The following is a 27,536-nucleotide window of genomic DNA, read 5'->3' on the forward strand; positions in this document are numbered from 1 at the left end:
GAAGAAAGAGGAGGGCTACTTCAGTGCAGCTAGTGGGGTGATCTAGGCATGTCGGCACATTTTAGTGGCTCGGCTTGATGGGTGGATAGACAAATAACATATTATTGGGTCCTCTATTGTAGACATCATTGAAGACGTAAGTTTCCAGGAGGGATTTAAGCGAGGAGTGGATCTTTTTCCTGGCACCCAGGAGCAGGGCACCCAGACTCCAGCTCAGCTCTCTGAATCACAGCAGCGTGCGCCTGCCGCGGCGATATGTGGCACCGGCCCGCTGGGCATTCTGGGAGTTGTAGTCCCCAGCTTGCTCAGACGGAGGAGGTAAACTACAACTCCCAGGAAGGAGCGCGACCTGGTGCGCCTGCGCAGTGACTAGCCAAGCGCCATTTTGAAAGAAGGGTCGTTGTACTTTAAACTAGCGGGCGGCAACGGCGGCTCTCGGGTGCTGAGGAGAGTAGATGTCGCCGCTGACTGTTCCGGCTGGGTATGCGTGCCTTAGAGCCCCCGCGGGGTGTCCAAGCCCCCCACTGGGGCTCAGCATTGTAGCCTCCCCGGCCGGAGCGGAGAGCGAGGTGCGGAGCGGGCCGTGGGGCGGACGGTCTCTGGGGGCGGTGGGGGTCGGGGCTTGGCAACAGCCCTGCCTCTCGTGTGAGGTGCCAGCTTGGGCGAGGCTGTGATTTTCAAAGAAGCCTAAAGGAAGCTAGGTGCCTATTTTCCATGGGATTTAATTCCTTTAGGCTTCTTTGAAAATCCCAGCTTCAGCATTTAGTGCTAGTCTCTGTTTATGACCCTTCAGTGAATGTCAGTCCATGGAATTGTGATAAATTGGCTTGAGCTTAATTGCATAGATAGGACGGAGGACCTGAAAAGCTCTTACAGCCTGTCCAATGTCACCCACCCCTGTAGTTGGCAGGGGTCTTTAATACACCGTTCCCAGTCCTATTGCATCTAAACTGTTCTTGAATTTCTGCAATGACAGTGCTTTTATCACTTTGGTATATTCAACTGAACCACTTGCTTATACTGTTAAAAACCATTTTTACTAATCACTTCAATTTTGCTCTATTATTTTTTTGGTCTTCTGTGGTAGCTGTGATGTCCTAGGATGACATTTTGGGATGTTCCAGCTGAAGGCAGGGGTCTGGCAGACTTTAATCTATTCATGTGCTAAATGTTCCTCTTGCTTTTAAACTGGGGCTAGCGGGGGTCTTTCAGTACTAATTGTTGTTTGGAAAAAGCTAGTTTAACGGTGTGGTGGCCGTACAGCATACAAGGTGCCTTTTTGGATATGAACACTCAGATTCTTTCACTTTTCTCTGTCCAGACTTTTTTGTTTTGTGCTCTGAATGCCTTTGTTTTTCTGATATTGCCTACTCATACATGTATAAATCATAAACTTTTTTTATTTTTTTTAAAGCTCTGAGGTCAGTAGCTAGATTGAATATCTGGCTTTTAGCTGAATAAAAGCTTAACATTGCTGAATGGAATCTGTTAGCTTTTAAATAGTGCAACTATCAAAATTGGTGAAACTCTTACTGGAAATTAATAAACATACAGACGCTTGATAAAATTAAATACAGATATTTGGAAGTACAGTGTATGAGAGGACATCTCAGTACAGGTTATATATTGCTTATATTTTTATTTCTTTACTCAGACTCTTCAGAAAGATGAGAGGAGATTCCATTAGTCATTTGGATAAAAGCCATGGCATGCTCGTTTGAAAAAGACGGCATTTACTCGCCTGAATCTACTGTGTCTTCTCTCCTAGCAAGCTGCAGCCTTAACAGTAGTAACTCCTACTCAAATGGCTCAATTCAATACAAAGACAAGGTATACAACTCTGCATCTCAGGCTTTGGAGGCTTATATTGAAGATTTTGACCAAAGTCTTATGTCTTCAGAAGTAAGCACTGGAAAAATCTGCATAGGTCAGAGTACTCCTAAAGATAAGTCAGCAAAGTATGCTTCTGTACAAAAATACGGTATGTTTCCTGTAAATGAAGCTTAAATTGTGGTTTTGTTTAATATTTTGACATATCCCTAAAGAGAACATCTCATGAACTGGTTCTGTCATCTTTACAATTTTCAGTCTGTTCTTGTTTTGTTACGTATGGCTATAGATATCTTATTGAGACTTAATATTTTTAATTCCTTTTTGGAATTTGAAATCTGTCAAAAGTCTTAACACTGATCAGTAACCTAATTACTTGTTTTGTAGATGAAATCTATTTGATTTAATGAATATTTGCTACATAACAAATTGTAAGCACATATTGTGTAATGAATGGTGCTTAGATAGTGATGCTTCTCATTCTCTGTAATAGTCTTCAGTAAAAATGAATTTTTATATTTAGTCTTTTTAAAATAAAGCCATGTAAATTTGAAATTAGAGATCTATGGTGGAAGTGGAAGAAGTCTGCTAACTACACTTCCTCAGTTTCATCTCCTGTCTGTAGAAGTTTTTAGGTGTGTAAAGGAACCTGATCTCCTGGACTGCAAACTGGGCTGGGGTGAAACTGCACTTCCATACTGTGCTGTTTACCTCTTACTTTCATATTAAAGATTAAATGAAACTTTTGTAAATAACTTAAGATTTGAAATCATAAGCAAATATAAGTAAAAGGTAGAATACTACTGGAGTGGTGCATTATAAAGGGGCTACAGAATTTTGGTCTAATTTTAGTTGTTTGGTTTAGTGTGGTGGTGGCCTGTAATATATACAGGCACTAACTACATGATCTAGTGGTCCATTTTGGCCTTAAACTCTGTGGCTATGTTTGGAATAGCTGTTATTGCCATATACATAAATATAGTGCAGGTCTTACCATGGGAGTGAATAAAACCACTGTTCTATATATGCCACACATTATATATGAAAGCACTGTTTTAGATCCCAATCCTGCATCACTTACTCACATTCTCAGTTTTAAGCAGGTAAGTAATACCACTGAAGTCAATGGGATTACTCATTCTTAAAGTGAGGGTGTGTATGTTTGCAGGATTGAAGCTCTCACTTTTTTAAAAACGAAGTTATTGGGTCTACTGTCGTGTATCCGTTGATCTGTAGTGCCTTTAGTTACTATCAGTCCAACAGTGGTCAGCTTAATGGAAATCAAAATATCTTTCTGGGGACCCCAGAAAATATATGTTTTTGAGATCTGAGAGATTGAGCTCTTAGCCAAAAACTAGTGTTGAGTTTTGTTGAAAAGCTGGAAAGTACCCTTATCAGATGGCAAATGTCACTGACACAATGGACTTAAATGCTATTTTAAAAATAGAAAACATGTCAGTGATACCGCAGTGAATATTGCGTGTCCTGGATCTTAGGCAGGTGTAATTTTATGGAAAATTGTACATTGGGGGGGGGGGGGGGGAGGGGGGGAAAAAATATGGTAGAACAACTTAATGAGTAACTGATGTTTGGAGCTAATCAGAGGCTAAGAATGTTAGGATAAGTCACTGTGGGGAAATAGATTTGTGGATAGTGGGCTGAGGACACAGTCATAGGTACAGGAATAAACTTACTGCTCAGCAGCTGATTAAATATAAATCATCTCCACAATATATGATGTGCATGTATAGAACATAATAATGTAAATCAGTGCCTAAACTTCAATCTTGACAAGGATTCAATTTCTGTTCCTAGAGTAATATCAGAATTATATAAAACTAATTTGCCTGAGCACCTCTTAGATGCTGGTGGTATTATCAGTTCAGATAGTTGGGGTTTACTTGTTGCTTTATCTGAACTAGAGTTTTTGGCTGCACCATGACTAGGAACAAATGTTTGTAGAAGTTTTGCATTAGTCTTTACAGCTGTGTTAGTTAATTGATTGCCAATAAACTCAAGTTAACTCTAATTACCACCACCAGAAACTCTAGTCAGAAACACTTGGAGATGTGAGGGTGTGAGAGAAACTGTTTTAGTGGCATGCAGTTTGTTTATGGTTAGATAAGGCTGATATTCTTGTTTAATAGCTTTCTGATTCTCGTGCTTGTTTAAAAACATCTTTTTCTGTTTAGAGAAAATATTTTCTCTTTCCCTTGGATACTGAAAGCACTTTACAAACTGAGCCCCCAATTCTGCCCTGAGCCTCATTGGTGGTGCTCTACTGAGCATATGTCTGCATGTTCTACATTTGCAAGACTGGATGTGTTTAATACAGTAGATTAATACATTATGCAGTTGAAACTGCTGGAAGATTTTAGGTAGTAAAAATACCTAAAATGGAATTTGGCTAGGAAGGTAGAATACACTTTAATGATGCCATCAGAATCTCAGTTTTAGAAATCTCTTCTAAAAGACTGGATTCTGACCCTGCATAGCTTGTGAGTTCTATTATAATCACAGGCTGACATTCTGTAGCTGCAGTATTGTCTTGTCCTTTCAATTCTACTTTTCTCTTCTAATATACTTGCTGCACTTTGGGGTAGACAGGTAATCGGCTTTAATATTCGTGTATAGGTGACAGTCAGTCACTATTCAGCCTGAAATATTACGGATGTATTAGCAAAATGCCTAACCTTGAAGGAAGGCATGCCCTAAAATTGGACACCTCTATGTTTCTTTTGCTGATGCTAGATCCTACAGTATTCAAGTTGTAAGATTTTTTTGGGGGGTGGGCAGAGGCTGTCTTATGTCTGTGAGACTCCATGTGCACTTGTGGTGCTACATAATGTTGTGATAACAGCTACAATTTACATATGATAGCAACTTGGGCGCTCTCTATAGGAGTTCAACATTTGTACATGGAAAAAGTAAAGTTAGCTGAATTCTGTGTCCCAATAAAACTTTAAAATTAAAAAGCTAATTGCTGAAAAGGTTTCAGCATCCTATGAGTTCTGTGCGCCCTGTAAATCGTCATTTGAAATGTATTATGGGCAAAATGGACAGCTGTGCACGTGTGTACCTAAAATCTGTGTAATTCATGTTTATATACGAATGCAATTCTTTGAAAATAGAGTACTCAGCCCTGGTCTACAGTACAAACTTACGCTGTTATCTAAGTTCCCTGTAGGCTGCACAGCAGCCTTCTTAGCGCCATGCAGACACTCAGGGAACCCGCCTGGGGGACCTGCTGCAGCTGGCCCCAACCTAGCCCGGCCTCCAACCTGCCTTGGTCGGGACAGCCCTCCCCCGGTCCCAACTCTGCTGTGCCCGGACTGGCCGAAGCACCCCTCCCCTGGCCCAAACCCACCCCTGGCCTGGACCTGCCAGAAGAGGGGCGCCTATCCCGTGGCCCCAGCCTCGGAGCTGCTGCAGTAGGGAGAGGGGCCTCTCCTACTCCCCCTCCCCCCAGCTCAGGTGCTGTTGAGGGAAGAGAGGGCTGGGGGGAGTCCTCTCTCTCCCCACCGTAGCTCTGGAGCACTCTCCTGCACCCCAAAGTCCTCATCCCCAGCCCCACCCCAGAGCCTTCACCCCCAGCCAGAGCCCTCATCCCCAGCACCCAACCCTCTGGCCCAGACCTGAGCCCCTCCTCCCTGGCCCCACCCCAGAGCCTGCACCCCCAGCTGGATCCCTCATACCCCCTGCATCCCAATCCTCTGCCCCAGCCCTGAGCCCTTCATCCCCACCCCAGAGCTGGATTTTCCACACCTCTGAGTGACACAGTTATACTGACTGAACTCCCAGTGTAGACTGACCTATGTCGACAGGAGAGCTTCTCTCCCATCAACATAGCTACTGCCTCTCAGGCAGGTGGAGAAGCTCTCCCAGCGGTGAGGTAGTGTCTTCGCTAAATGCTGTAGCAGAGCTATAAGTATAGACAAGCCCTGGGTGATTAATAGTATTTCTGACAGAAGACGGGGAGGTTATGTAGTTGAGCAAACTTTAAAAAAAAAAAAAAAAGTGACAGTTCCCTTCTGGCTAAGGATCTTTGTTTAGTTTATAGAGTGCTATACAAATATGAAAAGATCCTTATTGCTATCTTCTTTAAACAGCTAACACAAATAGAGTTCAAATTGCAGACTTGTCTGTGTGACTACAAAAAAGATAATTAGGAAAGCTCTTCCCAAGAGCTTCTTTTGGGGATAGGTAGGCTGCAAGCTTTTGATTTAACTTTTTTTTGGGAGGGGGCTTATATTTGTGACCTAAATTGTAGTCAGGCACAGAAGTGACTGTGGGATGCCTGAGCAGAAATTAGAGTTGGAATGCAAGCCAAGTAATTAAGTGGCTTTAGGAAGAAAGTGAGTATTTAACTGACACAACTTCCTAAAAATACTAACAGGAATATTTATTGCTAATATATGCCAAGATTTGTTTCTAGGGGTTTGCATTGGGAGGTCCACCTTTATAAGCATGGGGATTCAACATCCTACAGGGAGAACAGGTAGTAGTAGTAGTTCCATTTTGGATCTTGCATATGAACAAGTTCTGGGTAGAGGATGGTTTGTATATCCTATCCTTATCCTAGGTTACCATTTTAGAGGAATGCACTGCTGTTGGGGAAAGGAAGGTTTGTCCATACCACTTTGTATCAGAGTTTATGCCTCTGCAGTGAAACAAAGATGGCAGCTTAGATCCCCTTCCTTCTAGGAGTCCGAGAACTTCTTGGTAGCAATATTTTAGCGGTATTTTCATTGTTTTTATCCCTCTGCTCTGTGACCAACTTTCTGGTGATGTTTGCGTTGGGGTGGATAAACTATCTCACTGAGAACTCCCCCAGGCTCCCCTCCCCCTGCCAAGCTGCATCTTCCTGGGCATCAAACAAAATGAAGCTCTAGATCCATAATGCCTCCAATCCAGGTGATGTCTGAAATATGCTGCCATTTATAGTCAAAACACTTCTCTGAATGGTGCACCGTTTTGGTTTTATGAATCATATAAACAGCAGAAAGAAGATGCTAGATTTTCCCCGTAACCATCCCCCTCTACAGTTCCACAGGCATAACATGAGTATCTTGACTCATGGGGACTTTTAAGACAAAAGTTTTAAATGACTTTATTTTGTTCATTTTTGCCACCAATATTTTGAGAGAAGTGGAGTCAGAATTGATAGACTGTGATGCTTTGAAACATCAGTATACAATATTCACATTATAATTTAGTAAAAGAACTGTAATGTAAAAATGTATCTATTATAGGTTTTTTAAATACATGGTTTTAATGCATTTTTTAAATTTAGGAAAATATAGAACAGTCTCTTTGTTTTTCAGCTTTGGAGGACTTTAACCAGCAAGTAAAACTCAACTCCATTGCCTTACCTTTTATAAGACAAACTGTTTGTGACCCAGACTTGATTAGTCTCACCACAGATGATCTACTAGCATTTCCAGCAGATGGATCACTGCCTTTTATCCACAGGATTCCTTCTGGGTCAGGGCTTCAAAGTGGCAAGTGGATTAGGAAGTCACTGAAAAAACCTGCCTTCTATCCTTATCAGACTTCTTCATTTGATGTTGAAAAAGACTTTGATTTCCAAGACAATGGCAACGCTGTGGATAATCGAAATCATTACAGAGACATCGACAAAGAGAAACACAATGTGTATAAATCTGACAAATATAATTCTATATTTTCTAAAGAAAATGCAGGGGATTGCCTTTTTCAACAACACTCTGAGTCCATTTCTGTCAAGAATTATCCAAGGTGGCTTACTAGCCATAAGTCTGACTTGAATGTGTCGGGGATAAGTAGTATTCCTGATTTCAAGTACCCAATCTGGCTAAAGAGTCATAACCTTTTATGTGATTCAGCTAATCAAAGTTTTATTCAAACGTTTAACATGCAAGATGAATTTTCCTCTTCACAAATGTGTGAGAGTATGAAAAAAAACTACGTTGTGAATAAATTAGACTGCAATTCTTTTGAACAAAATAGTTATCTGGAGCCAACAGGTGACAGTGAAGTAACAGGAAATTGCCGATATGTCAGACCAAGTACAGACTTCCAACCTGGCAATGTTCTCTCAAGACAGTCCAAACAGCCATTCAGAGGTAACTGCATTACATAGCCATTCAGAGGTAACTGCATTACACATGATTTGTTTTGAATGTTTCTTGAGAATGTTAAATGCAAAATGTTACTCTTTTAGTCACACATGACCGAACATGCTCCTGCTATATTGCGCAGAGTGAACCGCTGCACAGTAAGACTATTCATACCTATCCTACATGGGGGAGTGGTGAAAAATCCATGCTCCTGAGTATTTAGGCATATTGAAGGACTTTGATGATACACTCTATAAATATTGTTGAATCAGCCTAGCTACCGCCTCTTGAGGGGGTGGATTTACTACAGAGACAGAAAAACCTGGTGGTCTAGAAAGTGTCTACACTATGGTGCTACTGCAGCACAGCTGCAGTGCTATAGCTGTGCCGCTGTAGAGTCCATAATATTAACATTCTCTAAGTTAGTGTGAACAAAGGGCACTTTACTCCTAAATGAGAGTTAACACTGTTTTAATTTATGCACCTTGACTTCACACCTCTAGCTGGTTTGCCTTTGTGACCAGCCTCTCCCAAAACAGCAGCAGCAGATACCACACTGAGAATACCTGTGAGCCTCTGTAGCAGGAGAGAATGGAGGGAGCTGGACATTACTGTGCCCATTTGTGCGATATGGGGAGAAGGACTCAGCGCCCTATCCCTGCAGGGGGCACAATGTGGCGCTGTAGCTCCCTCAACTCCTTAGGGGATGAGAAAGCCGAGCTTACCCCATAGCCAGTTTGTGTCCAGTTTCCGATCCTCCGTGGGAGCATCATGTGGAGTGGGTGCTCTTTCAATTCCCAGGGTGGGGGGCAGCTTGCTGATCTGGACTCCATTCATAAATCCCCCAGCATGTGGTGCCAGCAGCCCACCCCCAACAGCTTTTTCCTGTTGCTAGCTAATGTGGTTAGTCATGTAGCTCAAGGGGTAGAAGTCTGTGCTGCAGTGTTGATGTATGGTTGGGATTGGATTTATTTAAAAAAAGAAAAAACAACCCCCTACGAAATTCATATAAAATCTAATTAAAACCATTATTTTAGATGACAAAGTCAAGCACTCAGAAGTTCGGAAATGTCATTTACAGATGCCTGCATAACTTTAGTTTGCACCCCTTTGTGTATATGTATTTTTAATTATATTATCACATTATTTTTTTTCACAGGACCCCTACCTCACTCAGTCCAGAGGCTGGCTGGACAGGTAGTTGAATTAGGGTTGCACGTGAAAACGTAAATCTGCCACTTCCTAATTTTCGAGTGCTTGACTTTGCAACCTAACTAATGCCGTTTTTGTATGTAATTACATATGGTGTGTGCGCAAGTAGAACTTCTTGAAGTACCTATTATGTAACACTATGAAGAGGAAAACTCACCTATTTGCCAGCCATTTAAGAACCCTCAATATTAACGTAGATTTGATTAAATGATCTTAATATCAGAGTGCTTTATAAAGTTAAGGAATCTTGAATGTTGTATTCTATAAGTGAGTTATGGAAGGAAACATCTGACTGCCTGGAAAGGCTGTGGCTATGTTAATTTTCCCTTCAATTCACATCTGACACAGATGTGCAATTGAACAATTATAGGCCCCACAGCATGGGTCGGCAACCTCTGGCACGCGGCTCGCCAGGGTAAGTACCCTGCCAGGCCGGGCCAGTTTGTTTACCTGCCGCATCTGCAGGTTTGGCGGATCGCGGCTCCCACTGGCCGCGGTTTGCCGCTCCAGGCCAATGGGGGCTGCGGGAAGCGGCGCGGGCCGAGGGATGTGCTGGCTGCAGCTTCCTGCCACCCCCCATTGGCCGGGAGCCGCGATCGGCTGAACCTGCGGACGCGGCAAGTAAACAAACCGGCCTGGCCCGCCAGGGTGCTTACCCTGGCGAGCCGCGTGCCAGAGGTTGCCGACCCCTGCCCTACAGCCACAATAAAGATCAGCAGAGGCACTGATGCTGGAGGTCCCCCACTATAAACATGAGACAGTTGTCAGGGCATTCTTTGTGAGGGATACTCAACTTTGGAATTCTCTTTTCCCCAAATGTTGAGGTGGGTTGAAGGCTAAAGAGTTTTTGTTTACTGTAGAGGTTATTTTATCTTCTGGGATGTTGGGAAGAGCAGTCCACTGTATTTGAGACTTTTCTGGGGACTTAGAGCTTGGAATGGAGACTTATTTATGTCTTATAAAATCATATGACAAGATTTTTAAAAATAGGTGCCTAGAGTTAGTCTCATAGTTCCATATTAAGAGGCTTAATTTCATATTTAAGCAAAATTTTAGGCATCACACTTTGAAAATTTTGGCAATAATGTCTGTGAAAGAGGACAGGCTATTTCCCGTGTCTTACAAATTATTTAGAATAAGTCTGAACAGTATCATGTAATAATGAAAGTGAAATTGCTGACTTGAAGAATCTTGGTGTATAGTAACTGGTGATACTGTGTTGTGTTTTGTTTTTTTTTTTAAGATGACCAGATTGAGTTGCTTATCTTGAAGGCAAAGAGAACTCTAGAGTCTTCTGTTGAGAATTTATCAAGTGCTCTGGAAAATGATGGCAGCCCTTGTACAGTAGATATACTGGAAGCAGAAAGATCCTGGGAAAATGTTCCAGTTGCTTTGTGAGTAAACAAAAATAAACATTAAAAGAATTTGTTCTTGAAAGTGTATCATATCGTACTTAGGCAATGTGGTGTGTATGCTGTAGATCAGTGGTTCTCTCTCTTTTATATATAACATGTATGGCCCTGAGGTCACATGGACCGCAGCTGTGTGCTGATTGGGCTGCAAGCAGCCCGCAGGTTGAGAACCACTGCTATAGATAATTTTAGATCAGCATGATTTGCTCACATATAAATGCTAAGGAAAGAGAAGGGAGTGTTTTTAGAAGATATTTTATCATATTAGGTGGTACACTACTGTCTCCTGTTCAATCATATTATCAATTATCAGGTTTCTACTTTCACTAAACCCACTTTGATATATTTCTGGATCACTATTTTTGTAAATTTTGTTAGTGCAGGAAAAGTTTTGATGTAAGGGAACACACTGACACATTATTCATTTGTTTGGGGGAGGGGGGAGTTGATAGCTGTGGAGGCTCCTGGACAGCTTCAGAGATGGGTTTAGATTCTTGGACTGGGTGTTTGGAATAGTCCTGGATGTAAAATTCCACTTGTCCGACAGAAAAGGATTGTCTTCTACAGGACCAAATAATGTGACCTACGCTGTAAGGGAAAGTAACCTTAAATGTTCTGATTTGAAAATGAAGTCAAGGGGGGAGGATTAGCTAACACAGGAAAAGAGGTCCGTGGTGTAAATAGGATGTTTTGATGAGTTATTTGAAAGAGGAGAGCGAAGATTCTTGGTGCATTGGTAGATGAGTATTGTTCCAAATATAGGGAGCAGACCGAATTTGGTATAGTGGAAAGCTATAGTAAAAAATGTTAATATCTCATCTTCCTTTCCACTACACCCCCTCCTTTTTTAAAATGACTATGAAGGTCTTGTCTACACAGAAAAAGTGGAACTTAATCACCAGTGGTGGAAAGTGGTGCAGACAGGGCTAACCTGTCAGTACCAGTGGTGGAATTGAACTTGTGTTGAATCACATTTTGGCTAGGGTAGGCATGGGATCATAGAAATGTAGGGCTGGAAGGGACCTGAAGAGGTCATCTACTCCATCCCCACACGCTGAGGCAGGGTTAAGTATACCTAGACCATCCCTGAGGGTTTGTCTAACCTGTTTTTTAAAACCTTCAATGATGTGGATTCCACAACCTTCTTAAGTAACGTATTCCCTTGCTTAGCTGTTTAGAAAGATTTTTTCCTAATATTTAACCTAAATCTCCCATGCTGCAAATTAAGCCAATTACTTCTTGTCCTACCCTCAGTAGACGTGGAGAACAATTGATCATGGTCATCTTTAAAACAACTTTTTATATATTTGAAAACTTATCATGTTCCCCTCCCCAGCCTCTTCTCCTCTAGACTAAACATGCCCAATTCTTTCACCCTTTCCTCCTAGATCATATCTTCGAAACATTTTAGCACTTTTGTTATTCTCCTCTGTACTATCTCCAGTTTCATTGTTTTTCTTAGTGTGGTGCCCAAAACTGGACATAGTACTCCATCTGAAGGCCTCACCAGTGCCAAGTAGAGCGGAACAGTTATCTTCTGTGTCTTATGTACCATACCTCTGTTAATACACCCCAGCATCACGCTGTTGACTAAATTTCAAATTGTGACCCACTAACCCACAAATTCTTTTCTGCGGTGCTGCTACCTAGCCAGTTATTTCCCACTTTATATTTTGCATTTGATTTTTTTTTCCTTCCTAAGTGCAGTACTTTGCATTTGTCTTTATTTAATTTCATCTTGTTGGTTTCAGAGCAATTCTCCAATTTATCAGCATCATTCTAATCCTGTCCTCTGCAATCTCTCCCAGCTTTTTGTTATCTGTATATTTTATAAGCATATGAAACATTAGTTCCAATGACATGTGAATGTATTTTATAGCAATTTGAGTTTGTAAAGCTGTTTCATGCTTTCAATTGCATGTTTAACTTTTTGTTTAGCAAACCTCCAGTGCCTGTACGCTGTGAGGAAGATGAGAACACTCTACAATCTCCCAAGGCTAGCATGGTTAATGAATTCCTTGAAGACTGTTTAAATAATGACAATCAGGTAGGTTAAGCTGAATTATGCCTGTTTTGTAATATTTCTTGCTTATAGTAGTCTTAAAGGAAATCATAACCCTTTACAGTTCTGTAAATTGTTTCTAGTGCTTGTGCTAACATGGGCATTAAAAGTACATAAGCCCAATAAATAGTAGCATGAGGAACACTTGTAAATTGGTTTCTGTTCTAGCTTTAATAATGAGTTAACAGCAAAAGGAAAAATTGTAATGGCTTTAAATAGTCACATAATTTTAATGATTAAACCCTACATTCTGACCCTTCTGTGATCAAGAATTGCAAATAAATAGCAGCTGGTCTTAACCTATTTTGGTAATAGTTATTGTTTCATTAGTTGCTTGAATTTTCTATCCTATATTTTAATGTTTTTCCTATCTGATGTAACTAAATAGTGGTGGTCTCCATATAAATATTTGATCCTACTAATCTCTTAGCCTCAGTAATAGCTTTTGTCAATCAGTTGAGTTCCACAGGTTAGTTATGTATTGTATTTCCTCTTGTATGTAAGAATGGCCCTACTGGGTCAGACCAAAGGTCCATCTAGCCCAGTATCCTGTCTTCCGACAGTGGCCAATGCCAGGTGCCCCAGAGGGAATGAACAGAACAGGTAATCATCAAGTGATCCATGCTCTGTCACTCATTCATTAGGGACACCATTCCTGCCCATCCTAGCTAATAGCCATAGATGGACCTATCCATCTATGGCTAATAGCCATCTATGGACCTATCCATCATATCCTCCATGAATTTATCTAGTTCTTTTTTGAACCCTGTTATGGTCTTGGCCTTCACAACATCCTCTAGCAAGGAGTTCCACAGACTGACTGTGTTGTGTGAGGAAATACTTCCTCTTATTTGTTTTAAACCTGCTGCCTATTAATTTCACGTGGTGACCCCTAGTTCTTGTGTTATGAGAAGTAGTAAACAACACTTCCTTATCCACTTTCTCTACACCAGTCATGATTTTATAGACTTCAATCATATCTCCCCTTTTCCAAGCTGAAAAGTCAGTCTTATTAATCTTTCCTCATACGGAAGCTGTTCCATATCGCTAATCATTTTTGTTGCCCTTTTCTGAACCTGTTCCAGTCTACCTTCTCTTGACCAGTAGCGCTCAACCTTTTGAGACTACTGTAACCCTTTCAGGAGTCTGATTTGTGTACCCCCAAGTTACACCTCATTTAAAAAGTACTTTGCTTTGGTTACAAAATCAGACATAAAAATACAAAAGTGTCACAGCACACTATTACTGAAAAATTGTTTACTTTCTCATTTTTACCGTATAATTATAAAATAAATTAATTGGAATATAAATATTGTATTTACTTTTTAGTGTATAGAGCAGTATAAACAAATCATTCTGTATGAAATTTTAGTTTGTACTGACTTCACTAGTGCTTTTTATGAAGCCTGTTAGAAGAGCTGTGACACTGGGAGGCCATCCTTTAAAAACATCAAACCAATGAGAAATTACCAATTCTTCCCTTCTTTTCCCAATTTTAATTGACCATTGTGAATCAAAATGATTTTCCCCAGCTGAGCAGACTTAGATACATCTTTTGCATATTGCCTGATTTGTTTCACTTTCATCTATCAATTTTTCCCATTGTTCCCAATGTATCCCCAAATCAAAGGACCAGTCCACATCATTTCCTTGTTTAAAAATAGAGTGCCTCGGTAAATAATTGACCTCCGTTACATTACGTTTACATGACCCAATTGGGCCTTTTTCTGTCATACTTCCCCAAAATACATGCATTTGTGGGGTAACCACTGAAAAACACCTATTGCCTAAATCAAACACTCTTGTGCCATTAGAGGCTAAATATTGCATGGTACATTGTCCGCTTGAATGGTTCAAATGACATCCCTCTAGGGACCAAGTTAGTTCTGGGCACACCCATTTGCTTCGTCCCCACTCTTCACAATGTTTCATTAATTCTATTAATTTATAATCCCCTTCTTCTTCAATCAAGTGTGTCCCACTTATTTTTATTTGCCATAACTCTCCATTAATAATTTTTTGGCAATATCCAGGCCATTGCTTCTTTTCTTTGCTTCCCCATGTTGTGTAACATCATTCTACCTTTCCGCTCTCCCCTCAGAGTGGCTTGATCCCAATTAAACTCCATATATTTCTTCCATCCTGTAATTCATTGATTCCATATATGAGGATCTTTGAACCATTCGAAAGGCCATTGCCCATTACTTAACAGATTAACCATTCTTTCGATGTATTGTATCCCATAAGTTTGCATCTGTACACTTGTATTGCTAGAACAGTTTTATTGTCAATCTCTCACACACCAAATAGATTTACATTTAGAGATGTTTTCAAGGCTTGGGCTTGTTTCAATTGGAGTTCCACACTTCTTATTCCTTGTTCCAATAATGCATGTGTCTGTATAGCCCCCAAAGCTGACATTTTCCCTTGTAATGTCTCAACATCAAACGAGTTTAAAACTCCAGCTCCAATACTACCTACGATATAGTCCCCTGTACCTCTTATTTCGTATAGTGTTGTCTCCCCATTGTTGTTACCATGCTTGTAATAGAGGCAAGGCATATGGCATACACTCGAGATGTTGTGTACTTATGTTTACTTTCGCTTCTTCCAACCAGATTGTTTGATCCACAATAGTTGGGGCTTCGATTACTTCTTCCCTACTATATGGGTGCTCATCTGCCATGATTCCTGGTGCAATCTTGTTTACTGGTATCTGATTGATTAAACATAAAAAACCCAACCATATCCCCAAATATTTAAAAAACATAAAAGCCAAAAACCATATTTCCACCCTTTTTGAATTATGAGGCTCCTCAATATTGAAGCCATGGCCCTTATTCCATAGGAATAATGTCCGATGCTTCCGGCCGTATTATTCTAAATACTTACACTACCCTCTTCTATCTTCGCTTGAGCTCCAGTATTTTTTTTTTCTTCCTAAAATATAACACACACAGCACAATTCTTCTACTAAGCACAAAATGCAAAGGAGGCATAAGCAATAAACCCATTACAAAAATTGTAGCACCGCATTCTCACTCCAAATCCAAGGTCCGTACAGGATAATTTCCAGTGCAATTGGGCATTCCTTTCCCTCTGTAAAATAAACTAAAAGAAAGGAACATTATTTAATCTTTAGGCCATAACTTTAATTGTGATGTGTGGACCCACTTTCCCTTTTTCCTTTTAATCTGCACTACAGTATGTGAAATTTTATTCATGATGGTAAATGGTCCGACCCATTTAGACTCCAGGGCATGATTTTTCGATGTTCATTTCAAATATATTACTCTATCTCCAATTTTCCATAATCTACTGTCCTGAGCCACACGAGAATCCACCTAGTCTCTGGCTTTTTCAATGGCATTAGTTTAAATTCCATTTTCTTATGTTCTATTGGTAACTCTCATACCCACTGGGTAACTGATACCTCCTCTTCCTCTTCTGGGTGCTGTCGGAGAATAACAGAGTTCTCACTTTTTGTTTGGGTACAGCAAGTCAGATACTTTATTTTTTCTCTATCAATTGCATAGAGGGAGAGAGCTAAACAGGTCTCTCAACAGGTAAACAATTACAGCAAGCATTTATACCTTTTGTTACAGACAATAATGAGCAACAGCTGCATTTTGTTTATACATAGGTCATTCTGATATCTTGTTTTGCTCGCTAATGTAGACTCTTAGTCTACATTCCATATTATCTACACATTATCTACACTAGGTCGCAACAACTTCTTACACAGATCTTTCCCACTCACCTCACCCATTCCTCGCTTCTACAAATCTCGCGTTATTCGGGTTACAGTTAGCCTGACTCTTGCTAACAAACTGTCATGCATTGCAATCCCCTTCCTGTCAGTTTTTTCTCTGCTTCCACAGTACCCTCTTCCTCCTCTTCTACTGGGGGTGCTTCTTCAACTAACTTTGGTTCAGTTTCTGGAAGTGGGCATTCATGCGCCTCTCCTTCCATCAGGAGAGCATATGGGAACACCATTGCTTGTTTGTTATTCTCATAAGTAACAACTCTGCTAGTTAACATCACGGTCCATTGGGCCATCCTGGTATATGATATTCCTTTCCCCTGCAGTTTTCCTGATTAAAATATACTTCAGGGGAGAGTGAGCTGTTTGTATTATAATAGGGACTGTGCCAATAGTCAAAGCAAAAGCTTCAATGGCCCACACAGCAGCTAAACATCCTCTTTCACAGATCCCAAACTGCTGCTCCGTAGGGGTTAATCTAGGCTCATATGCTACCGGTATTAACTTCCTGTCAGTTTCTTGCAGCAATACCGCCGCTAGACTTCGTTGGGTTGCTGCCAGCTTAATCACAAATGCCTTGTTTATTTCTGGGAATTTCAATGCTGGAGCTTGCATCAAAGTTTGTTTTAAATTACAGAAAGCTTTTTCTTGTTCAGGCCCCCACTCCCATTCTACTTTCTTTTTTTAGTAAACACCACAAGGGTCAAGTTATAGTGGCAAAATTCCAGATGTGTTTTCTTAAATAGTTAAACCCACCTAACATCACCCTCAACGCATGAGAATCCTCTGGCCTTGGTAAATTCATTAATGATTTCACCTTTTGTTGATCTATCTGAATTCCTTGTTCCCCCAGGGTCATCCCCCAAATAATTCACTTTCCTCTGCACTAGTTGGGCTTTCTCTTTATTAGTCTTGAAACCCGTTTCCTGGATAAGTCTCAACACTTTTAGTCCACTCAGTCACCTCTTCCTCTACATATGAGGTGACTACTCCTCATCTTCACCACCTCCTTATCTACATATGAGGTAACATTCTCCCGATCCTCTTTGGATAATTGATCCAGCATTCGCACCTCCCCTCAATTTCAAATACCTCCAAGCGATATTCTGAATCACATTTACTCCTTTCTTCTGCTTTTTACTCTTCACCTACCCTTGCTGAATTTCAAAGGGCAAAATGGATGGAGTTGATTAACATATGCTCATCTGCGTGGTTCCTCCAAAGGAGCAGCAGCACAGGAGCCAGCAAACAATTATGAAAACGGGAGTTTGAGTGGAGATCTGTTGTAGGAAAAAGGAGACAAGCCTCTGGTCCTTAGGGGCAGTGAATGAGTTCTTGAGAGTATGTGTTTGCTCGGTGGTTTGTTTTCAGTTTGTAAAGTTTGGTAGGGGGCAGTGTGTTGAGAGAAGCAGAGCATTAGATCATAGCTAGGCAAGCCCTACCCCCAGTCAAGGTTTAGCTGTGATCTAATGCTTTGCTTCTCTCAACACACACCTAAAAACATGGTTCTCTCAACAAACATATACAGACATATAAAGGCAGCCAACTGGCTAACCAGAGGCACAGGAGCCATCAAATGGAGCTGTGAAAACAGGGGAGTTGTGGGAGTTTGGGGGAGGGTGTGTCTAGTTTGTGTGTAGTTTTTTTGTTCTGCTTGTTGTTTATGGGAGCTTAGGAGGCTATGACAGCTACAAAGACCTAAAGAATGGAAGAAACAATGAAGACAGGTTGGTGTGGAAGCTGCAGGATGTACATCATTCTGGAGAGGGTACCTGAAAGGTGATTCGTTTTTATGAAGTGCCCCTTGATAGATCTGATGGAAGAGAGGATCTTGGGTTTGGTGGTGCAGCTAGAAATAATGGTTGAGTTTAGAAGGGGATTTGAGCAGATGATGAAGGGAAGGCGAGAGGAGGCTGAAGGGAAAACTCAAGACTTGAAGATGCATGCTGGACAAGAATACTGAGAGGATAGTCATATGGTCAGTAAATATTCCTACTGCTAAACTTCTATTACTCAAGCATGGAATTTCTTCCCATAGAGATTCTATGGTACAGTTTCATTCATTTAAGATTTTTACTATACATCTCTACCCCGTTATAACGCTGTCCTCGGGAGCCAAAAAATCTTACTGCGTTATAGGCGAAACTGCGTTATATCGAACTTGGTTTGATCCGCCGGAGTGCGCAGCCCCGCCCACCCGGAGCGCTGCTTTACCGCGTTATATCGGGTCGCATTATATCAGGGTAGAGGTGTATTTGACTCTATGCTTCCTTTCACATGTTTTGCCATTCCCAGGCCAGTTGCAACCTACTCTGTCATTCCTATATATTTTGTGTTTTTTATCTCATCTATTGTTTGGGAAAAATCCATGCAAAGATCACTCTCTAGTTAGTTTCATAGCTTTCCCTTATAAATCACAATTTAAAAAAAAATTCCTCTCATCTTTCAACTATAGTAATCTGAAGTGTTACTTGTTAACAAAAGTAGGCAAATAATTTTCAAACAGAGGTGATGTTTGTTCTTAAGCTACTGATGTCCCTTCTAAAATTAAACATTCAAAATTAGAACCTGAACTGTGAATTTCCACATTTTCTAAACAACTCTTTTCCAAGGTGTTTGCTTTCCAAGTGTTAGGGAACATATGGTGTGCATGTTATGGGTGAATGTGGGATTGAGTTTGGTTCTGGATTTATCATATTTTTATTAAAATTAATATTTGGAGTTAAGAATTTGTGTGCCCAGCTATGTTCATTATTAGTGTAACTTACATCTATCAAATAAAGACAAGACATACTAAAAGCATGATCTCTATACCAACTTGCTGTCAGAGCAATTCCTGTATTCCTTTATCATTTCTAGACCTGATTCTGCCTTTTGGGAATGTCTACACTGCAATTACACACCCATGGCTGGCACATGTCAGTAGGCTCGTGCTATGGGGCTGTTTAATCAGTGTGTAAATGTTCAGGCTCCAGCTGGTGCTCGGGCTGTGGTACCCCACAAGGTGGGAGGGTCCCAGAGCCTAGGTTCCAGCCCAAATCCAAATACCTACACCACAATTAAACAGCCCCTTGGCCAGTCCCTGCAAACCCGGGCCAGCTGCGGGTGTTTAACTGCAGTGTAGACATACCCTCTGTTACTCAAGGTCTACTGCACTGTACCTGCGTTGGTTCCATGGGCTACAGTGCCATAAAATTGATATAGTTGGGAATGCTATTTCTATATAGGCTGACAAAGTAGTGGAAAATCCACATAGGTCACAACTATCAAATTGTCCTAAAGAAAAATTAAAAGTAGCAGGTCTGATTTTTAAAATGTTACAGCTCTTGTTTCATTGCAAGATCTAAAATCTTTCTGCTTTTTGGTTTTAGGAAAATACATTTTCTGGAGGTAACCACCATGGGCCAGTTGAAGCTTTAAAGCTAATGTTGTTCAACCTACAAGCAGTTCATGAAAGCTTTAACAAGAATAAAACTGCTGAACAAAATGATGAATTTAAAAAAGTAAGCAGTTTCTTCTTGATATTGGGTCTTATTGATATTAATATCCTGTCTAAGTTTTCTGTGGGACTGTTCTTGTAAGAACTAGAAGTCCAGCCAGCCTACAAAGATGTGAGCACAGTTACCCATATTCATTCAAATTGGAGATAAAGACCTATTTTGTCTTCTGGTTCATATATTTGACAGTGTAGTATTGTTCTCAGTTTTCTACTGTTTTATCCAGTCTACTGTAACTCTGTCGCAAGTGGTGGAACTTGTACCAGTTGTGTTGAGAAAACCTAATGGAGCTCCATGTCAGGAAGTTTTTTTCCTGATACTCAGTATTCAGCCTACAATTCCCCCTTAATTTCAAACCACTACTCGTAGTCCCTTGGACCACCCTACATCATTCTCTCTTTCTCTCTCCTCCTTGGTGTTAACAGGGTACAAATATCTGAAGAGTGTAAATATGCCCTTCCTTTGTTAAACGTTAGGCATATTGTACATATTATTACCATGGTTTTCAACCCGTGTTCTGCAGACCCCCGGGGGTCCACAGACTGTATTTAAGATTTCCAAAGGGGTCCACACTCCCATTCAAAATTTTTTGGTGGTCTGCTTTTAATCCTTTTCCCATAAAGACCCCAGTTCAGGAAAGCACTTAAACGCATGTTTAAACCTATTGAAATCAAAAGGACTTAAGCACATATTTATCACTAAGCACATGCCTAAGTGCTTTATTGAATTAGGATGTACTTAAGCATGTTCTTAAGCGTGTTCCTAAATTAGGGCCGAAGTCAGTTTCTCCCCCCCCCCTTTTTTTTTATTTTTACCTCTTTAGTGAACTTTGATTTATCAAAATATCTTTTATAAAGAGATATTCAGAAATTAATATTCCAAATGTGGTCACCACCCAAACCATATGGACAAAAACTGTCATGTTTTTGATGTGACTCTTTACATGTAGTCCATAATTCCTTACTGACTCTTTCTGCCACATCAGACTGCAAGATTATGTCCAACTTCCTGTCCCACTCTCATCTTTTGGTTTCTTTCATATTAGATTGGATAGATGGTATACTGTATTTAAGAGAACAGGGCTAGGTATCAGGAGATATTTTATTCTATCCTTTATCTAGCTCTAAATTTGTTTCTTTTTAATAAGCTTTCACTCATCTATTTGTCTATTCATACATTTAATTGGTTCTAGAATTCAAATGTCTGCTTTAGATCTAGAATGTTTACTATCTTTGTATATTAATATTTTTAAGTGTTCTTCGCTGTTTCAGCTTACACACAACTGTATGCGAATCGTCTGTGCATCCTTCCCTGCTTCAGACTCTTTCTCAGACCTTTAGTAGTTTGAGAGTTCTCTTTTCCTCAGTTACATGAAACCAGAATACTTCCTCTCACCAGTTGTCTTCAAAACTTCGTGCTAGCTACTACAGTGCCTCTGAAGGGGGTCTGCATCATTTTTAGTGCAAGGCTAGTAATTTGATCTGTTCAACTCAAATACACTGATGTGTAGATTGAACACGTAAGCCAACATGAGGTATCTTTTGCCATTTGCCAATAATGATCTGGAGGATGGCGTAGACTGCACTCTCAGCAAGTTTGCAGATGACACTAAACTGGGAGGAGGGGTAGATACGCTGGAGGGTAGGGATAGGATACAGAGGGACCTAGACAAATTAGAGGATTGGGCCAAAAGAAACCTGATGAGGTTCAACAAGGGCAAGTGCAGAGTCCTGCACTTAGGACGGAAGAATCCCATTCACTGTTACAGATTAGGGACCGAGTGGCTAGGAAGCAGTTCTGCAGAAAAGGACCTAGGGGTTACAGTGGACGAGAAGCTGGATATGCGTCAACAGTGTGCCCTTGTTGCCAAGAGGGCTAACGGCATTTTGGGCTGTATAAGTAGGGGCATTGCCAGCAGATCGAGGGACGTGATCATTCCCCTCTATTCGACATTGGTGAGGCCTCATCTGGAGTACTGTGTCCAGTTTTGGGCCCCACACTACAAGAAGGATGTGGAAAAATTGAAGAGAGTCCAGCGGAGGGCAACAAAAATGATTAGGGGGCTGGAGCACATGACTCACGAGGAGAGGCTGAGGGAACTGAGATTGTTTAGTCTGTGGAAAAGAAGAACGAGGGGGGATTTGATAGCTGCCTTCAACTACCTGAAAGGGGGTTCCAAAGAGGATGGATCTAGCCTGTTCTCAGTGGTACCAGATGATAGAACAAGGAGTAATGGTCTCAAGTTGCATTGAAGGAGGTTTAGGTTGGATATTAGGAAAAACTTTTTCACTAGGAGGGTGGTGAAGCACTGGAATGGGTTGCCTAGGGAGGTGGTGGAATCTCCTTCCTTGGAGGTTTTTAAGGTCAGGCTTGACAAAGCCCTGGCTGGGATGATTTAGTTGGGAATTTGAGCAGGGGGTTGGACTATATGACCTCCTGAGGTTCCTTCCAACCCTGATATTCTATGATTCTATGATTTTGAATATAATAAGAAAATTTCACCCTATACAGTATCCTCTTAGGCACAGGAAGAAAAGAAGGATTTACGTGAGAAACATGGTATTTCAGATTAAAGGGATACATTACCTAATATTTGGATTTGCTTTTTTATAATCGCATCAGAAAGGTGGAAAGCCTCTAAGCATATATTTAGATGAAGAAAAGTCATGCTCAAATGCATTTAATTGTCCTATATTACAGAAACAAAATGTTTCAATAAAATCTGTTTAGAAATTCTTTACCTACTTGTTACTTACCATGTGCCTGTCACATTATGCTAGTATCCTGTCCTATCTCCCAAAGCCATGTTGGAGCAGGTCAGTAACTGGATGGAAGACTTCAAAGAACATGTGCTACAAGTAGTGTTTAATTCAGAAGGTGAATTAAAACACTTTTCCAATGACGCCAGCAGTCGTTAGGGTGTACTGAGCTGCTAGAGATGCTGTCTTTCATGCATAGTGTGTTCTAACAAAAATATCTTTGCCATGTCTGTTAAGGAGTGGTCATTTTCACCAGGGCAAGGAATTTTATCCATACTATGCTTACCCTGTTTTGAATTAGGCAATTACATTTTGCTACCTTAATTTTTCTGCAGTTTCAAGTGAATTTGATGCAAATTAGGAACAGGTATTGAAGACTGTTATGTTGCAATGTGTTAAACTCTTCTACTTCACCCACAAAGCTCGATTCAGTGGTGAACAAGCTGATCCTTATAGTATGTGTATAATTTGTAAAGTTGTCAGAGACCCTATGGGGTGAAAGTTGCTATATAAATGTAAACTATTCATATCTGCCCTGTTAGTCACTTGTTTATATTTGACAGATTTCTTTTTTAAGCTTTCAGAAGAAGCAGTTTCAGAATTAAAGCAATGTGACAATGTCGTGATCCCTATTACCAAGTCCCTTCGAAGGTAAGTGTACTAATTCTTTTACGCCGCATAATTAATGTCTCCTGTCTCAAAGTCTTGCTTGGAAAAATAATATAAATTAGTTTGGATATGAGAATTATCACATGGATTGGAAACTAGCTGATGTATAAACACAAGTTAATTGTGAATACTAAAAATACATAGCAATTTATGGATCTAAGGAGTATCTAGTGAGCTGCTGTAGGGTTTTATCTTAATATTTACATTATTTCTTTTGGGAGTCTTATAAAATTTGCAGGTGAAAACTGAAGTAATAAAAACTTGGAGAAGTTAGAAATATGGGACAAGGAAATTTTTTAAAAAGTGATTCCACCTAGAAAACAGTTTTTTAAAAAGTGGAATAACCATGTTACAGTATAACTTTCGATGGGTTGAAAGAAACTTGGAGGGAATCGTGGGCAGAAAAATTAGATATGAACTTGTAATGCAGTGTGGTAGCAAAAGTAGCCAATGTAATTTGATGATGTGTGTGTAGAAGCATACTGTTGCATCAAGAGTAACCATAGAGTTGATCCTTCCAGAAAACAATTTGTGTGGGAAATCTTCATTGCTGCATGACAGGGAAGCATCATAATGAATAGCTTACTTGAGAAAACATTTTCTGTACATGAAACAAACACGAATCCCATTTAAATAAATGCTCATAAATTGGTAGGAAACCTCTTGAACACCAAAAGGCAGAATGGAAAAAACAGACTTCATAATAGAATCATTTTAACTTAACTGCTAGAGTATAATTCTGTTTTGACAAACTGTCCATCTTCACTGTGCACTACATTTTTATATTATAATGTTAAATAAAAGTGAAATGTAAAAAGTGAAAATATAACTTAGGTAAAGAAATAATTTCCTAACATAGTGCACTACTTTAGCATCCTAATTTGACTTTTAAACCAAAGCCTGCTCTACACTACAAAGTTAGAGCAATGTAAGCCTCCTTGCATGAACCTATTTGTGCATGCTTAAATTTGTCTCCCACTGATGTAAGCCCTCCATTATGCTGACATAGTAACGCCACCTCCCCAACTGGCAACTGAGCTATGGTCAATGTACTGGGGTTGACACGGCGTGAATATAGACACTGCATTACCTATGTTGACCCTAACAGTCCTCCAGCAGCTGTCCCACAATGTCTGACACTGACCACTCTGGTCACAATTGTGAACTCCACCCCCCGGGGTCACAGTGACCCGAAGGCATCCCACTTCCCTGCCTTTCAAGCCCTGCACATTTTTGAAATGCCTTTTCCTAATTGTCCAGCTTGGCACACCTGGTAGCTCTCCATTGCTGTGCGCAACTGCCCAGCTAACCATGCTGGCTACATGCTCCAACTTGGAGTAGACCGGATCTCCTGGGCCTGTGGGTAGAAGAGGCTGTGCAGGCACAGCTACAGAACAGCCGTATAAATGTGAACATCTACTAACAGATAGCACAGAGAATGCAGGAGAAAGGGTACAACAGGGATAAGCAGCAGTGCTATGAGAAAGCAAAGAAACAGCAGCAGACGTGTCACAGGCCAGGGAGGCCAACAATATGGTGCCAAGCCACAGATCTGTCCCTTTTTTACAAAGAGTTGCATGCCATACTTGGTGGAGACCCCCACCACCACCCCGCACATCACCCTGCAGTTCTTTTTTTATAAACTATCTCATTCTCTTAAATAAGTAATGAAAAGAAAGGACCAGTCCTCTCCATTAAAACTCATTGACTAAAATGGAAATAAGATCAAGCCAGAAGTTGGCAATTCAGATTTATAAAATTTAAAGTATTAAGTATGTTGCTAGGCAAAATCATTGACCCTAGAAGAAGCTGAGGTTTTTTAATATAATGCAGACTAAAATGTCGTCCTTTCTTGTTTTTAACAGTTATAAATAGGAAAAATAGACATCTGTAGAAAAAATGAAGAAATGCAGTGTCATGAAAGTATGTCTACAGTTGAATTGTCCCTTTAAATCAGCATTTAACAAAATGTTTAATTTGTTTTCACAGTTTTACATGTCAATATGTATTAATCTGAAGAGATGCCTCAAAACTGATTAAGTGGTGTTAATGAAGTACTGCCATTTCTGTTAAATATACGTAACTTAAATCATAATATATACTTGTTGATAAGGGTGGTTTCTTTGTTTTGTTTTTTTTTAAATGTAGGGCTTTACACCATTTGTCCCGGCTCAAAGGCCTAGTTGAAGATACCAGCGGCAAACAAGATCAGAAAGATTATCTCCAAGAAGATGGAAAGGAAAAAAATCTACAAATAAGAAATACCTTGTTGGAAACTGAGCAGTCTATATAATTAAAATATTAGTACCTGTATAATAACCATTAACTTTTCTTTGAGAGCAGTTTCATAGGTCAAATATATTTTTATTTTTTTAAATTTGAGAGAAGTGTGTATTATTTTAAAAGTACCATACAGGATTTCTACACTTTTTTTTAGCATTGAGGTGAAAACTCCAAAATGTATGAGTAATAAATATAGAATCTAGTAAAATCTAATATTATCTGGCAAGATCGATACTATAAAGAATATTTATTTTATTAAAATAACTTGAGCAACCATCAAGGAAAAGGCTCTGTGGTCTATAAATAAAATTCAGAAACTCAAAATGCTACGCCACATTCAGCGGCCCCATTACATCCCCCACACTCTGCTACAAAATTGATAGAAATAAGGAAACTGAAGAGTATAAACTTACGCAAACAGGAAGGCTTTGCAACAATATTACATAAAAGCTCTAGGATCATTGCTTTCTGATAGAACTTTATTTTGACATGATTATAGTCAGGAGCAAAGCCTACAGATTATTGAATTTGCTAACTCTAGAAACCCTTCTCTGGCATTTCTCTAATACAAGTCATGTAATCCCCTTTCAACCATTATTTCTAGTTACAGTAAGACAATATCATGACAGATTTATAGGATGAAATACCAAAGTTCCTCAAGAGGCCAAATGAGTCTAGCTGTGACCTATTTCTTTGGATAGAAGTGCCATAAAATAATATCACCTAACTTTGAAAAGTAGTCCTTTTTAAGCATGCATTTGCATAGCTGTGCATTTTCTTCCATGCACTTTGTCAGTTGAGAGATTAATTGCTAAAGGTCAGTTTACCTTTTTGTACTAATACAGTTGTATAAAATCCCCTCAAACCAAGTCAGTAAAGAAGTTTGAAAAGAACCAATAGAATGCATTTAAAAGTTCCGGAATGCTGCATCAGTTCTTCAGGCTTAGAGCAGTGTTAAATAGATCATTCAAGGAAAAGCTAGTTTGTCACTTGAAGCCTGGTGCAATGATGTTTGAAATTGACAAATTTCATGCTTGTTTTATTTTTAAATGCCAGGATGTGGGAATTCTTTATCTAAATTATGCCTGTTGCATACTTCCTAGAAAAGAGCTGATTTGGTCTCTAAAGATATATGTTGGTAAGTTGGTAATGAAATATATATATTTTTAATTAATTAGATAGGGGCTCATTATGTCTCTTCACCACTATGTACATGCTTGTGGCTAAGTGTTAACAAATACTATTTTACATCTACAGCTCACATGAAAACATTGTTTGGTATTTGTCATTTGCAGTATTTTGATTAAAAATATTGTCAGCAGTTATGATTCACAATATATACACTTTATAAATATCAAATGCATACTTTTTGTCCAGGTTTTCTCAGTTAGCCTGCAAAGTCTAAACCCAAATCAGTAAAGAAAGATGTCTGGTTATTAAGTAAAGTGGAGTATCTGTGAGTGGAAGTAAAGAATAAGCCACTTAACATATGGGATAAAGCATAGCTTTTACACATTTTAATTGACACACAATATATATAAATGCCTGTGGTTCCAACAAGATCCTTCCAGTGCCAGCCTTCATGGTTCTGCTTTTTATACTAGTCCTGCATAATTGAAATAGCTGGTTGGGAAGAGGCTGACTTGGTGTATTGGTAATAAAAGTACAAGGCGGCCCTAATTCCTAAGTCCAGCCAGGCTCTGCTTCACACAGGACCCAAGAAAGGGTATGCCATTCTTGTAGTTCCCTGATCTAGGAATCTTACAACCCAGCTCCTTATGGCCCCAATGGGCCCTTCCATCAGAGAATAGAAGTACACCTCTACCTGGATATAATGCCACCCGATATAACACGAATTCGCATATAACGCGGTAAATCAGCGCTCCGGGGGGATGGGGCTGCGCACTCTGGTGGATCAAAGCAAGTTCGATAGAATGCAGTTGCACCTATA

General features: G+C 40.0%; 1 protein-coding gene across 2 annotated transcripts; it reads left to right on the plus strand.

Annotated features, from left to right (window-relative positions):
* Nucleotides 1-238: 238 nt before the first annotated feature.
* Nucleotides 239-27,427, plus strand: CUNH18orf54 (chromosome unknown C18orf54 homolog). 2 transcript variants are annotated; one of them, XM_024197152.3, is made up of 8 exons: nt 239-318; nt 1,655-1,981; nt 7,155-7,934; nt 10,384-10,534; nt 12,491-12,599; nt 19,749-19,880; nt 23,211-23,284; nt 25,451-27,427. In XM_024197152.3, the coding sequence occupies exons 2-8, from the start codon at nt 1,705-1,707 to the stop codon at nt 25,593-25,595; spliced, it is 1,668 nt and encodes a 555-aa protein (XP_024052920.2). In that variant the 5' UTR covers nt 239-318; nt 1,655-1,704; the 3' UTR covers nt 25,596-27,427. The 2 variants fall into 2 exon arrangements, with proteins under 2 accessions (XP_024052920.2, XP_024052919.2); XM_024197151.2 differs by lacking the exon at nt 239-318 and adding an exon at nt 354-569.
* Nucleotides 27,428-27,536: the final 109 nt, after the last annotated feature.

This window comes from Terrapene carolina, unplaced genomic scaffold, assembly GCF_002925995.2.
Source record: "Terrapene carolina triunguis isolate 2854851 unplaced genomic scaffold, T_m_triunguis-2.0 Scaffold69, whole genome shotgun sequence".
NCBI lineage: Eukaryota > Metazoa > Chordata > Testudines > Emydidae > Terrapene > Terrapene triunguis.

Excerpts from the sequence above, each read along its gene's own strand:
- CUNH18orf54 (XM_024197152.3), top strand. The coding sequence starts at position 1,705 with ATGGCATGCTCGTTTGAAAAAGACGGCATTTACTCGCCTGAATCTACT. Across the intron at positions 10,535-12,490 it reads GAAAATGTTCCAGTTGCTTT|CAAACCTCCAGTGCCTGTAC; the intron begins GTGAGTAAACAA and ends CTTTTTGTTTAG. Across the intron at positions 12,600-19,748 it reads GTTTAAATAATGACAATCAG|GAAAATACATTTTCTGGAGG; the intron begins GTAGGTTAAGCT and ends TTTTGGTTTTAG.